Source organism: Anastrepha ludens, chromosome 4 (genome assembly GCF_028408465.1).
Source record: "Anastrepha ludens isolate Willacy chromosome 4, idAnaLude1.1, whole genome shotgun sequence".
Taxonomy (NCBI): domain Eukaryota; kingdom Metazoa; phylum Arthropoda; class Insecta; order Diptera; family Tephritidae; genus Anastrepha; species Anastrepha ludens.
In genome coordinates this window covers 74,250,244-74,265,629 of record NC_071500.1, presented here as the reverse complement: position 1 = coordinate 74,265,629, position 15,386 = coordinate 74,250,244, and the positions used below count along the sequence as shown (strand labels likewise).

The 15,386-nt window shown below is 36.5% G+C and overlaps 1 protein-coding gene across 4 annotated transcripts in view; it reads left to right on the top strand.

Annotated features, from left to right (window-relative positions):
* The window catches only part of LOC128859833 (cell adhesion molecule Dscam2), a 196,392-nt gene extending 193,523 nt beyond the window's left edge, over positions 1-2,869 (top strand). For 3 of the 4 annotated variants that reach the window (XM_054096935.1, XM_054096936.1, XM_054096934.1), the window contains exons 31-33: positions 393-542; positions 1,211-1,379; positions 1,439-2,869. In XM_054096935.1, coding sequence (XP_053952910.1) covers positions 393-542; positions 1,211-1,379; positions 1,439-1,586 — 467 coding nt within the window. In that variant the 3' untranslated portion in view covers positions 1,587-2,869. The remainder of the gene's footprint in view (positions 1-392; positions 543-1,210; positions 1,380-1,438) is intronic. The other variant, XM_054096937.1, reaches the window with a different exon arrangement.
* The last annotated feature ends 12,517 nt before the right edge of the window (positions 2,870-15,386 follow it).

The window sequence follows — 15,386 nt, the reverse complement described above, 5'->3', positions numbered from 1 at the left end:
ATTTCCGTGATAACCGGCATTTCTCTTCTTTTTACTTCTAATACTCAAAGCACAAATCGTTTTGTGAAATGTATTCATGGCATCATGAAAATCACTTAACGACGTTCCATTGCCTCCACTGTCAAAGGTCCCTTTTGAGTCTTTATACGCGTGCTTAATATTCATTCCCGGAGGGGAAGGAAATATAGTGAAAGTTTAATTTAAAAATTTATTTTATGTATTGCGGATTTTGCTTACGGATTATGAAATTTGTATTTAAATTTTTTACCTTCTCCCTTATTATATTACTTTTTAGTTAAACAGCGATAAGAAATAAAAAAATAAACCTAACAATCACTAACATTAAACTTCATTTAAAATCGAAATCCATCAAATCGCACTAAACTTTTTAGAATCGGACAATCCAGGTTCAACAGATTCCGAAGTTAGGAAAATCCTAACTCTTCACATACCAATTACAGAATATGACACACTAGGCTCCGAGTCTGACAACGACGTGTCTGCCCGCGCCATGAACTCAGCGAAATACCGAACACAACGTGGTAATAACAAAATCGAACATGGCTTTTATATGTCGAGTAGGGGTGTCCTTTGTTTCCTGATTTTATTTTTAGTTAAATTTTCAATATTAAATTATGTATCGAATTATATGTTTCCTATTGATATTCAAGTATTTCTCGGGTCAAAATCAAAGTCTGATCATTAAATTAAAGATTATCTTATTTGATACGATATCAAGATGTTAATCTAATCTAATTGTAAGATGAGCGGTTATAAAGCACCTTTGAACTTTGAGTTTATTATTTGCTTTTCGAAATATTTTGATTCCAAAAGCAGATGAATAAATGTTCATAGTTAAAATTATTTCCGCCGTCTTCCTAAATAAGCCAATCAATTTTGGTTGCATATTTCTTAAATTATTAAATCATTTATAGATTTTTGGCCTTAAGTATTGTATTAAAATCGTAATTCATCGAGTAATTGATTAACCGGGCAACCTCTCAGTTTACATTTACAATAAGTATACTTTTTGGATTAAAATGGAGCTTGGGCTACCTCAAAATATCTTAACTGTTGCATTATTCCAGCTCCATTATGTTCTATTAACATTAGGGAAACAACCAAGGATACATACTTTTATATTCACAAATTTAAGGATACCCCTAATTACGCGCATGTTTTTATTAAATAATGTATTTTATCCGAATAGATACCCAAGATGAAACATCTTCATCATCGGAAACTACGCCAACAAGTTTGACGAGAAAATCTAAACCACCATTTGTGGCACGCAAAAGTGGAAAATCAGGTACAAGTGGCAAACGTCATGTACGCAGTTCTAGCGGCTACTCGAGTCACAACGAAGAAACCACGTTTAGGTAAAAAGTAATATTAGTTGGTATTTCTCACAAAATTAATATTTTTCTTCTATATTTAGCATTTCCAACTATCCACCAAATTATCAGGATCATATAAATCCCCCGGCCCGTTTTTCTGACTCCAACGACAAATCGAAAACTCAAACTTCACCGCGGGTACGGGGCAATCAGAAATTGCAAAGGGAGGCATTTCAAATCAACGTGTAACAGAAAAACAGAAACGAACTGAAACACTTTCTAATAATGAGTAACTAATGTAAAATCGTAATGTGAAAAATAGCAAATCAAGTTGAAAGAAGTGTTTAGATGTGATGTTTATTTAAAAAGCTCAAAAGTTTTTAGATAATTTTACTTATATAACAAACCTGAATTTTGCACATATATAAATCAGCTGATCATAATTACCACATCGGCATACTTAGGTAAAAATGGCATTAGAAAAAGTAATGGTATTTTTGACGACGATATTCTATGATTTTTCTTATTAACGACTTTATGAAACTATATAAGTATTCTCAGTTCTTGGAAAATCAATGATAATTTAAAACTTATACAGTTCCATTGTTTTCAATATACTCTATATACAACTTAGTAATTTCTAACAAAGATTGGAAATAAAATCAATTTGTTTTAATTCCCATTGCTTATTTACACTATATGCAACAAAAACAGTTTACTGACGGAAGGGGAAAAAACTTTGTTTATTCCAAAAATACATTTAAAAAAATAAACTGTGATATATTATAATTCTTAAAATTGTAAATGTAATAATATTCCACAAAATATTTTTACTTATGAAAAGCCGAACGCTTTTGTATGAACTTAATCAGTCTTCTGCATGCTCCTTGCCAGCATTGTTGGTAAACTTTAAAATGTTTCCGTGGAACAAATTGAAGTAGCCGCTCCCATTCGCAGCAAGTTTTTTAACACGGAAGATACATACCTTATTTGTAGGATGAAACAACTTCAAATATTTTTTTTTAATTATCATGTAACCTCTTTATGAAACAAAACAATCCATTTTAATTACAATATAAAAAAAATTAAAATTTGCGAATAGTTAAAAATTGATCCATAAATACATACAACATATAAAGGTTTGTATTGAAAGATTATATCATTCTTTTGTGCGGCCGGATGCCAACAACAACGCGAATTCGAAAATTTTATTTTGCCCCCTACTGCGTATTTTAGGACGTCTGTGGATAGGTGGATGCTGAAAATTATACTAAGAGTAGGTTAGCGGTTCTGCATAGTGATTGGAACAGATGATTTTCTAACTGGTTATCAGCTGCATATAATATTGTTAAATGTAACCAGGTGCACATGATCAACTTTTTCGCTTTATAAATTCTTTGAGAAATAACATAATTTTGCTTTATTACCGTTTGCTTTCTGGCTAAATTTTTTTATGTAAATTCAATAGTTTTCACTTATATAAAAAAACACAAAAATTATACACAAAGCATCTATTTTAGTGGCGACGCAAAGTTACGTTACAATAAAATAAACAAATCTGTGCAACTAATAACGTGACTTAGTATTTTAAATTTGTAAAGAAGTAAAAACTGGAATTTTCAATAACGGTTTTAAACATTTCTGAGTGGAACTAGGAAATCTATTGGAAAAACACCGGGTCCCTATTTTATTGGTCATTTGTATATGTACTCGCACGGGTTTTTAATCCAAATATCTAACTTCCAAAACAGCATTGATTTTTTCTTTTTTGTGGTAAAAAGGTTCGTAAATTGGGTCATTGGGGAATACAAATCATTACCTAAACAATCGGTGAATTGATAATGAAAAGTTGTCAAAATTCCGACTTCCTTCTTTAAGAACACAAAATACGTACGTAAAGCATTTTTTATTTGAAGAAAATTAATTTATTTTTACCTTAATTTCCTCGTCCATTTCGAGGAGATTGTATGCATCTGTCAATATTTTCCGAGGAAGTGTTCGTTGAAATTCCCAACCCATCAAGTGCAATAGAAAATGCCCATAAATCTAGTTTTTCAACAATTTTATTTTAAATTATCCAAAATTACAAATCACAACACTTTGTTTACTTATAATTTGACTGTTTTCTTTGTGATATCTGATTTTGAAACGACATAGCAAGAGATAGAATTGGCAACAATATTTTACCATCTTTTTCTTATACATATTCGTAATCTTTAAGAACTTGTTTCTGGGGATTTCATCTACCCCCACTTTTCTCAAAGCACTGATACTCGTACGCTAGAGACTTCAGCTTATACTCAAATTAAAGCTTTAATCTTATCCTACAATAACGAGTATACGCGTATGTAAGTTAAACAAACAAATGAGGCTTTGAACAAAAAGTGTTTAACCCTTTAAGGCCTAGTGATTAAGTTTTAAATGCAAATTATAAATCCTCTCGTGCCCAAATATTTTTCCTAATACTTGTAAACAAATTTGCTTGGGTTGAATTTGTGTTAAAAGTAAGGATCCGTTTAAAAACCTGCAGTTATGTGCGCAGATCGGGTTTTATAGGACTAAGCCACCAGCGCATTGCGATAAATAACTATAGTTCAGGGACTTGAGAATTTGTGTGTTTCGAATTTAATTTTAATAACTTTTTTATGAAAATATAGTTAATTTCCCTGCAAAAACCATATAAATCCAAGTTTCAAACTTTGTGCAAATTTAAATAAAATAATTCAACAAATTTTCGTCGAAGTTTAAACCTCTTTAAAACCCATTAGATTTTGCAAGTGTAAGTTTGTAGAGGCTCGAAAATCAACACGATTTTTGAGAGTTTTTTTTTATTGTGAAATGCTCGAAATTTTCTAAAGGGTTTTTCAATAACAGGTGTTATGAATGGATGGATTGCGCTATCGAGAGATGATTAACGATTTTTTATGGCTGGAATTGGATGGTATTGATCTGGGCAACGTTTATTTTCAACAAGACAGCGCTACGTGTCACACAAGCAACGAAACCATTGATCTTTTACGGGAAAAGTTTCCGGACCGTTTATCTCTGTGATCACAATTGGCCACCGATATCTTGTAATATAACTCCTTGTGACTTTTTTCTTTGGGGCCACGTGAAAAAGAAGGTCTACGCCAATCGACCCTGATTCAAGGCCTCAGTTTTTAATTTTTCTCAATCATAGTTATGTCGACATTATGTTTCTAGCTAAAATGAAATGGAAAAGTTTACTCGGCAATATAAAGAAATATGAGTACTTTAATTAGTTCAAATATATATTATATTTGGCTATATATGTATGCATCATATCATATGGGTTGTGTTAACTCCTTGCCTCTAAAAGGTGATTATCCTCGGTCATCAATAGAAAGGTAAGTCATTGAATTTGTTGTATGTTGGTTTGTAATTCGTTTCTCGTGACGGGGTAACTGTTTCGCTTATGCAAGGCTTCACTACTTCTTTTTCTATATATTGAATCTTTATTGATATTTAGCAAAATAAGGAGTGATATGGCCATCACGGATGTTATGCATATTAGGCCTTAGGAGAATGTTGCCTTTTTGGAAAAATTTATTCGGAAAGTATTTCGTTTGGTCCTTCTCTAAAAGAGTGGACTGTTAATATATAATAAATATTATATTGCAGGGATTGTTTTAACTAGCATTACTTCGATATTATTATATAGTAAGTCATTAAAATATTACAACGTGCAGTACATTTATCTGACATTTTATCAGATTCTATTGTACCGCTGAATTTATTAAGCAAAATTACGCCTGGACTTATTTTTTCTATTGTTGGTACGTGATGGTCATTGATGGTATTACAAGTAGAATTTAAACTATTAACTATTATAGTTATACATAAATCGTTACTATAAATACGTTAATAACATTTGTTTATTTGCAAATTGTTAAAACATTATAACTTTCACATTTGTCTTTAATTCCATATAGCGTATCTTTTCCTGTTAGTACTTCTTTATATTCTGTTTTAATTATAATATTGCTCATTCTCTTTACAGGTCTCACAATTACTCTTTTGAATATTTCATTTAATTTTAAAGGCATTTTAATTATATAAATAATTTCCATATCTGGGCTCAAAATGTTATTGTAACTGTTGATCATTCTAGTGCATCTTCGGCACTTTTGAGTGGAACTTGTTCGTTCCATAGTTTGTTGATTTAAAATTTTATTTCTTCTTTGCTTAATAATTCAGAGTTTATTAAGTTATTCTTTGTTCACTGAATGGCACATTTGTTAGTTTAAGTTTTCATGATCAGGAGATCCTGCTATAAATTTCCATGCCGGAATATAATATGAGGAATATTATCGGTTGATACATTTTTTTTATTATTATTAATAGTCTAATGGTTCCGTGTGTAGAAGTCCACGCAAGTGGGGAAAGTCACTGATTGCTATTCACTTGGAAGTGGCCAGGACAATTCTTCTGCATACTGTCGAAGCAGCTCACCACTTTCGGGCCTCTCCAATAGGAACAACGGCAAAAAATTCGGCGGCTTACAGAAGGTTTCAAGACCGGGGCGTTTTCCTGTTAGAACAAGGACGCCGATCCGGTGACTGCCATCCAGAGAATGCAGAATGCTTTTACTCAATACTTGCAGCGCCGTCAGAATTGGAAAGACCTCTCCGAGTCGTTTGATACCAAACGAAGTTTCAGACAGGATGACTAGCTGCCGTGTGACTTATTTCACCTAATGCTGGAAAAGAACGTGCGAGCCGCAGAACTTAATAGCTGAGGTACATTTTTTATAAGATCGTACAATTGTTAGCATATGCCAATGATATTGATATCATCGGCCTTAACAAGCACGCTGTTAGTTCTCCATTTTCAAACTGGATAAAGAAGCGAAGCGCATGGGTCTGATGGTGAACGAGGACTAAACAAAGTATCTCCTGTCTTCAAACACAGTCGGGGCACTCGCGTATAGGCACCAATGTCACTGTTGACAGTTATGATTTTGAAATTGTAGAAGACATCATTTATTTAGGAAACAGCATTAACACGGATAACAATGTCAGCCTTGAAATACAGCGTAGAACCTCTCTTGCCAACAAGTGGTACTTTGGACTAAGTAGGCAATTAAGTAGTAAAGTCCTATCTCGAGGCTCTCATCATGCGCGTCCTAACGTATGGCGCAGAAGCGTGGTCGATGACAACATCCGATGAATCGCCACTTAGAGTGTTTGAGAAAAATATTCTGCGGAAGATTTTTGTACCTTTGTACGGTGGTTTGGTCTATCGGAGAACAAGCAGCCAAAATGGGTATCCCTCACAATACATACTGTCACAGTTGTAAACAACCGGAGAAAAAGGAGACAATCTTCCATTTCCTCTGTGAATGCCCTGCCCTATGGAAGGACAGACTGTTAACCCTGGGCCAACCGCTGTTCGAGAATCTCGAACAACTATCTGGCTTAGACGTTAACAACCTAATAAGGTTCCTTAACCGCACAGACTGGATATAGTTATGCTGTAAAAAACCGTTAAACAAGTTGGCAACGAGGATGTGGCAACAAAATGGCGCGAAAGCGCTATTTGGATTCTGGAAGAATCGCCACTTTAACCAACCAACGTTGGTGACGGCGGATATAACAGGCTGGATCAAGTCATAAGGAAACAAACACTCTAGCTCTGAAAGTATTCGATGCAGTACCAGCAGGTGGTAAGTGGTTATCGCACCAATTAAGAAGAAAAAAATAAGCGCATAGTTTTTTATGAATAACATGCAGGTGTTTCTATTAGATTTTCATATTAAACGAAATGTCTCCCAGGCGAGACGCGAACGTTGATAACGTGCAATTTATTTTCAGAATATGTATCAAAATACATTTTTCTATTAATTCAAAACTTTTCGCATCATTCTCATTTTCCAGTTCGTAACAGTTTTGGCATTTCACATTATATTCAATGGCGGTATTTCTGCTATAAAAAACGCTCCTAATAAAAAAACAATATCTGCCTTGCGGAGTCGGCTTAAAGCTGTTGGTCCCTCCGTCTGTGAAAAAACACCAAAACGCACGCCACAAATAGCAGGAGGAGCTCGGCCAAACACCCAAGAAGGGTGTAAGCGCCAATTATATAATATATATAATAACCCAGGATAACAATATTTCAATATGGCAATTCTTGTTTTCTTTATCTTTTTGGGGATTTCTTTAAACAATCACTAATTTTCTGATACGGAAACGCCATTTTGTAGTGCACATTAGCAGTAAAAGATTTTCATATTTCTGATAATGATAAAAATAAATGATGAAACACTATCACTGTCTATCTGTCACACTGTACTATCAAAAAATTCGTTCGTCAGTGAAAACGTTGCATGCGACACGTCCATTCCACGGTAAACGGTAAAATTGTATGTTTCAGTGACTTCCTCGTAAATTCATTTCCGCCTGTAAGTATGTAGCAAATAACGATTTTGTTTAACATTTTATTTCCCGAGCAGATTGTTGCATCTCTCACAGCGTGCATACTACAGGCCTGCCGCAAGCACCGTCGCATACTGAAAAATTATCTCATAGTCAAACCTTACAAGAACCAAAAGACACATGATCCCATACCAAAGCAGCAACAAGTCAGACTTGAGAGAACGAAGGAGTTGCTTCGCTTGGCCGAAAGCCTTCAACATGAAAACCTGATCAATTCGTACACTCCCAAAACGATAGGGTTTATTTGACCAATCGTTCGTAAGAGAATTTGAGTCATCGATTTGCCACCAGGAGGCAGCACCCGCCATCGGCAATGATTTGGGCCGCTGTAATCGCAGATAGGCGCTCTCCAATTGTTTCCATCGAGCCCGGCGTCAAGGTAAATGCGAGGTATTATCGGGAAAGTATTCTGGAGGTCACTTTGAAGCCATGGGAGACAAACATTTCGGTGGCAGATCATGGACATTTCAACAGGACCCGACACCGTCTCTCAAAGCTCGAGTGAACCAAGAATAGCTAAAACTCAACGTTCCGAACTTCATAACGCCCACACAATGTCTCTCAAATTCACCAGACGCGAGGCATTGAACCAAGCCATTCTCCGCGAGTGGGCCAAAATACCCGCAAGTTACATTCGGGCAGCTTGCGATTCGTTTCTGGACCGTCTCAATGCCATAGTCAAGGCAAAAGGTGTTCATATCGAGCTAAAGTAAATTGATTCTTAATTTTGTATTATTTTCACACATTTTTTTCTTTGGATTGAATAAAAGTAATTTTCCAAACTAAATTGATGGCCTTTTAAATCGAGTGCCGGACCCGGTATATTGCAGATATGATCATTTTTAAGTCTTTGTCTTGGTAATTTTAAATTTGGTAACTAAGAAAAAAATGTAATGTCTCATATTCCAAATGCGGGACCGGAATCATTCTGAGTTCCATCAGAAAAATTTATATTCAATCATTATATCGATATTTTAAATTTTGCTATCAATGATAATAAGCGCATGTCAAGAAAAAGCGTGAAGAACAGGAATTAAAAACAAAAAACCTTTATCTTATTGGCTCTATTCTGTCAACGAACAACAAACTACTGCTATATAATCAAATTCTTAAACCAGTCTGGACGTATGGCATTCACCTATGGGGATGCGCAAACGAATCTTGCATGACTATTATCCAACGATTCCAAATAAAGTATTGCGCAACATCGTCAATGCTCCATACTATGTGAGAAATCTCGACCTCCATCGTGATCTTGGTATGCTGCTCGTCACTGACGTGACGAAAAAATATGTCATGGCTCACAGACAACGTTTAAGTACACATGTCAATGCTGAAGCATTGGCTTTGCTCCAGCCAAATACTCATCGTCGGCGGTTCAAGCGTAAAACAGTTTTAGACCAGATGGGCACCCAGTAGCAGCTGTACCTTATATATTATATTTATACAATTATACATTGAATTTATGAATATTGAGGCATCTTAGTTTTTCCTTTTTTAATATATACGTTCAATAAAAATTGCTCGTTAGTTGTATTAGTTGTAATTTCAAACGTTATTCTGTTTATACTTTACGATGCGTTAATAAAAAAAAAAACAAAAATAATAATAATAATAAGAAATTTATATTTAAATGTATGTAATTTTACAAAAAGTCTTACAACTTCTTTGTCGTCATTTAAAGTCCTTGTGGGAAATAATTTCACAATCTGGTCGCAACAGACTTCATTATAGAGGGGGATACTTTACCCCAATAAGTAAATTTCCACAATGCAAGCACTATTTTTATATTTGTTCAATATGTCGAGACCATCAATAGTTTACTTTAAACTGCTTTCAACTTTGGATTTGTTATTTTGTGAAGTTGAGCACAGAGCAGGAAACCTCTAATCTGGTAACATAAAAGCAATAAAATAATGCGTCCTGGTACGCAATAATTCCTACCATAGTCGAAAGGTTTGTACAGGTGTGGCCAATATCAGACCGTGAACCAGCTCTCAGCGAATTTGACAGAATGAGCTGACGAAACAGGGGATGTGTTTAAAAAAAACTGAGATTGTGTTGGTGATATATGCAAAAACTCAACAAAATTTGCGCTTATGTTACTCCATCTGAACAACCCCTGAGCAGTCAAAATTCGGTTGTCGAGTGTTTCTGTGACGTGGCAGCCGAAGTTGTTCGCACAGTTTTGTTTTTCGCCATAGCTAATAGCCAAACCTGGTAAAGCTATCATCGTTGGTTTGTACTAACTATTACGTATTGCCGTTCGTGTACCCGAAAAACTTACAAGGAAGGGAAAATTGAATCATCGAATTTACCACTGTCAGCGATTTTTCAATCTTTCTGAAAATCTTCGCTAAAAAGAAGCCAAGAAGCGCTCACTTTGCCTTAATTGCCTAAAGCGGTCGTTAGATGAGAGATTGCATATTTTGACCGTATATTCTCAGCTTCAACTTCTATGCACTCCAAGTGCAGTCACTCAACCAGCCACATTGCGTTCGAACACCATAACTGCAATGTGGCGAGTTGTTGGGACTAACATGGGATCCCTTTAAAGATAATTTGTTGTTTTCCTTAGCCCGACACTTTGGAGGTACCTGTACTTCTAAACAGTCTGCATTATCTACAATAGCTCGCTGTTAGGATTCGCTAGGTTTTAACGGCGCAACGCTAACTAGGGCGAAAATTCTCTTACAGCGAATGTGGAGAGGCAAGGTCGAATGGGACCAGAGTTTGCCGCACTCATTGGACACAGGTTGGACGGCCTATCGAAAAACATGGTTCAAAGACAAAAAAAAATGGTTCAAAAACACTTGAAATGTTGACAGTGGCATACGGTGAGTACTCTGAGTCCAAAAAGTGGTACAAGCTTATCACAGAAAGTCGTGAAGATTTAAATAACGACGCTCGTTCTGGACAGGCAGTAAATAACCGATGAAAATGTTGAGAAAGTGAAGAAAAATGTTATGGAGAAACGTTGAATCACAATTAGAGAAGTTGCTGAGGATGTCGGCATATCGGCATATCAGTTCGCTCATGCCTTGCAATCTTTTCCGAAATTTCGAGCATGAAGCGTGTGGCAGCCAAGTTCGTGCCAAAATTGCTGAATTTTGGCCAAAAACAACGTACCATGAGTATCGCTCAGGAATTGTTGAATGATGTCAACGATATTCCAAATTCGCTTAAAATGGTAATAACTAGTGACGAATCATAATGACATCGAAACCAAAGCCCAATCGTCTCAAAAGAGAGCCAAAAGACGATAGCAGAAAATCACGGAGCACGCAAAACACTTGTCTTATTTTTGCTCTCACAAACAAACTCAACATGCTATTGCTAAAACCGTGAACATATCTTCGAGACGAGTGTACCAACGAAATTTGATTTTTTGAGCAAACTCGTATGCATATCGCGTACCTGTAACGGTCTACACCAGCGATATATGTTTTACCATGTACTGCAGATACAACATAAGACTAAAAAGCTTAAACTTTTTTTCTGAAGCATTCCAACAATATCAAATACGTCTACCAAAACGACGACGCAGTAAATCCATTGTTACACGGTCTATATGGCAAGTAGAGCCTTATTGAAACGAAATATTGTGGAGATTACGGGCTTCAATTTCCGGCATCAAAAAGCCGTTTATCATGGTGCGATAGAGATCGCCACTGTTACATTGACGTCAGCCTCGCCTTTAAAGAAATATGGGCCGATGATTCTTCCAGCCCATAAGCCGAACCAAACGGTTATTTTCAATGGATGTAGTGGCTTCGGGTTGGTCTTCAGCCCAAATATGATAATTTTGCTTATGTGGTGGGCTCGTTTTACGAATGCACGAGCTTTGCTTTGGGAAAAATACCCTTGCGTTGTACATTTTAGAATGTTTGGCGGCAAAGCGGTCATCGCTGTCGCTTCTGCGCCTATGAAGGTATTTTGTTTTTCTAAGTATAATACAATATTTGGAATTTCAACTGATGGACGACAAATTTTATTGAGTAACGGGCATATATTTTTATTAAATAAAAACATGTACATACATGTATGTTAAATATAAAATTGTCTACTTTTATGTGATATAAATATTAAAATGAGACAACTATAAAATATTTTATATGAAAATCCTACAAAATTAAAAATAGGCAAACCAAAATATTGCCAAAACATCAAGTAAGCTACATTTGTTCATACAAAAAAATGCATACATTAATATATGTACGTAATGTATGTACGTTTGCCGTACCCTTGCTTAGTGCTGAGGCAAAGACAAATCGACACCGCACTTACTTCGTGTATATTTCTCTTTGTGTATACGAGCAAAACCATCGTTTTGCGCCTCTAGAACTTGCCCTTTCTCTTCTTTCCACCTGACCGACCGCAACTACGTACATGTATGCCCGTTTGGCAAAAAGTGAGTGATTGTGACTCATTACTTAGGGGGCGTCCATAAATTAAGCGAGGTGTTTTTTTTTTTCAATTTTCTGTACCTCCCTCCCCCCCCTGATGAGATGTCGTGAGATTTTATTCAACCCCCTCCCCGTCCCCCAATCTCACGTGAGATCTTTAAAAATGTGGGTTTCTTATGTAAACGCGTTAGATTGTTATTGTAAAAAGAAAAAAAAATTGCTTCGTGCTTTTATTTACGACTAGTAATCAATATTGCTGAGAGTTATAAGTGTAATAAAATTTAATAATACTCGTAGAAGACTTAAATCGTAACTACTGCGATTAAAAAAAGAATATCTACTCTATTTCAGTCCATGGAGAATCATGCGCGGTTTCAAGAGAGACTATTGGGACCAACATGTCCATATGATTTTCAGTAAAATCATCTGCTCCTTCAACTTCGTTCTGATCTATCCACTCTAAGCCGTTGACGCTTGCGCACAGTTACTCATTAGCTCGTCTTTCGACAATCCGTGAGGGTCGCGCTTGCTTAGCTGGTGCAATGTGAGCTGCTCGCCTGTGCTCTGCAGCTCTTGTGATAGATGCGAAGTAAATACCGCATGTACTGCAGCATATTTTCTCTAAATCATCACGTATACTTGGGCAATAGAGATCATAAGGCGTGCTGATAAAGGCATTCAGCGGTTGAATCGGTAGGCGTATTAGAAATAGAGCAAATGACTTTCCGTCATGTTCTTTAAAGTCCGGAATTATCAAACGTCAATCAACCTAAGTGATGGGGTATGGATGGGCTGCAGCAGTTCTGATCATCTCTTAAGGCCGGCGGGCCAATTAAAAGGTCAAAAAAATCGATTTTTTTTTTCCTGAAATCAATAGCTTAGATATTCAAGAGCATGAGACACAAATTTTCAGAGTTAAATTCCAAGTATTTGCAGAGCTACAGAGCCGAGCGTAGTGCGGCGTCGAGCAACCGTGCGCTTATTGTTGTAGTTTGAAGCGCGTTTTCTCGGCTTTTCACGATTTTACCTAATTTATGTACACGATTGCAAAAAAACTAAACGAGCTATCCATTTCATTCAAAATGCGTTATCTTCAGTATTGTTTTCTCTTCTATGTGAACTAAAAAAAACATCCAAAAACTTTTTTTAAGCGACTTTTTTACCCAGTTGAAGAGTTTTTTTTTTCCTTGAAAAACCACTTTTTTTTCTACCTTCCCCAAAAATTCGAATTTTACGTGTTTCTCCCAATTTTCTTAGTTCACATCGAAGATAATTACATCAAAATTAATAATCTTTTTTTTTTTTGTTTTCAGATGAAAATTGCAAGTTGTATCTTGTACAGAAGTTGGATACTTCAGTGGCAAGGCGCTCTGGTAATCTATTGATAACTCGGCTTACAATATATTGTTGGAGATTGTACAAATTTTTTTTTTAGTTCAAATATATATTAAACTATCCCCAAAACTTCATTTGGCTAATTGTTTTTTTTCTCATCCAACAACGCTTCGCGAAAACTACTGAATTTAGGACATCTAATTGGCCCGCCGGCCTTAATAAAAATTTGTTGACATTCGCGCTCGTTAAAAAACTAAAAAAAAATAAAATAAAATAGGCACGCATAAAGATTTGATATGAATCAACTGCAATGTACCTGGAGTAAATATTGGCTCTCTCTAAACAAAGAAGGTTGGAACCTGTAGGTGTATCGCTACCACTCAGCTCGTACGCTCTTGTTCATCGAGTCGCACGTTCGGCTGATAGTGGCGCGAAAACAAACGACGGGCTACACTGTACCGTAAATTCAGATTAAATTGAGCTATTTGGTATAAAACAAATATGGTGGTTTGACAGCAGTAATTTATAACGTCGAAGTATGAATAAAATTATTTTCTTTCGAACGAATTAGTGAATGATCTTAATCATACTACGATTACGCTTAAGATTAAATCTTAAGCATGTACAATCTGGATAATGGACTAAAATTGTATAATTTTTTTTTGTTTCAATCAGAAAAAAAATTGCGTGATATTTGCCGAGACCGCCCCCTCTCTCCAGCGTAAGAATAGATGAGATTTGACTCGACCCCCTCCCCCCTTAAATATCTCACGTAATTTATGGACGCCCCCTTATTCAATTTTATTACCTATTATATATGTTAACCGAATCTCAGCGATTTTGAAGGATATATTTGATTTTCTTACGTAACGGGGATAATGGCAACGTTTACTAAAAAACTGAGATTGAGTTGGTAATATACGAAAAAAATCAATGCAGTTTGCGCTCATTACTTCGTTGCCGTCTGGACAACGACTGATTGGACAAATGTGTTAATTCGTGTGAAATGAGCTGTCATACTCCTTGCTCTAGGTTTGCAAAATCGGCTCAGCTCGGGGCATTGAGCACCACTGTTTGCAGCAATACAAGCAAGTGGTGTCTAGCTAAAACCAAAGCGTGAACCTCCCCGCCCCCTCTTGATGGTCAACTTTACATGTTACCCCTAGGTGGGACAGGGGGGCTATTACAAAGGTCATTGCTGAGAGGTTCCTGATAGCAGGAATAAAATGTTAAGGGTAGGGATTCTCGAAAACAAAACTCGTTTGGACGTCGAAGAGGAAACAACTCGGGCTGGAATATCAGTCCACACGTCGGTGAGAGATAAGGCTGCTACCACCGGCGGGCACGGTGAGGCTACAAGCCGTGTCGCCAAACTTCCACTGTAACGGGAGCAGGTTACAGTGGTCGCAGTACTACTGCCAAACAAACGAAAAGCGCTCTGCATCGCGGAGGTGCCATTGTCCAAGAGAACTCGTACCACGAAGGCGTTGGGAGCATTAATACTGTTGAAGAAGGGGCTCTTCTACGTTCTCTGGCAGGGTCCAAATATGCTGTATCGGATAGTAAAACCAGGCCAAGGATCAAGCCAGATAAGGAGAAATTGGATGCCAAAACAAAATACAAGGCTACGATTTGGCAGCAAGTCCAACCTGACCAAGCAGGAGGAGGAATGGTTGGCTTGGGCTAGAGAGGAAATCAAAAATGAAAATCTGTGCAACAAAACTAGCAATGAAAAGGCAACGTTCTGCAGATAGCGAAGCTTCAGTACCTTCGAAAGAGCAAAAGTATAAAGGCGAGATGGCAAAGCCGAAAAATCTCTATAGAGAAAAACCGAAAACATCAAAAGCAGCGGC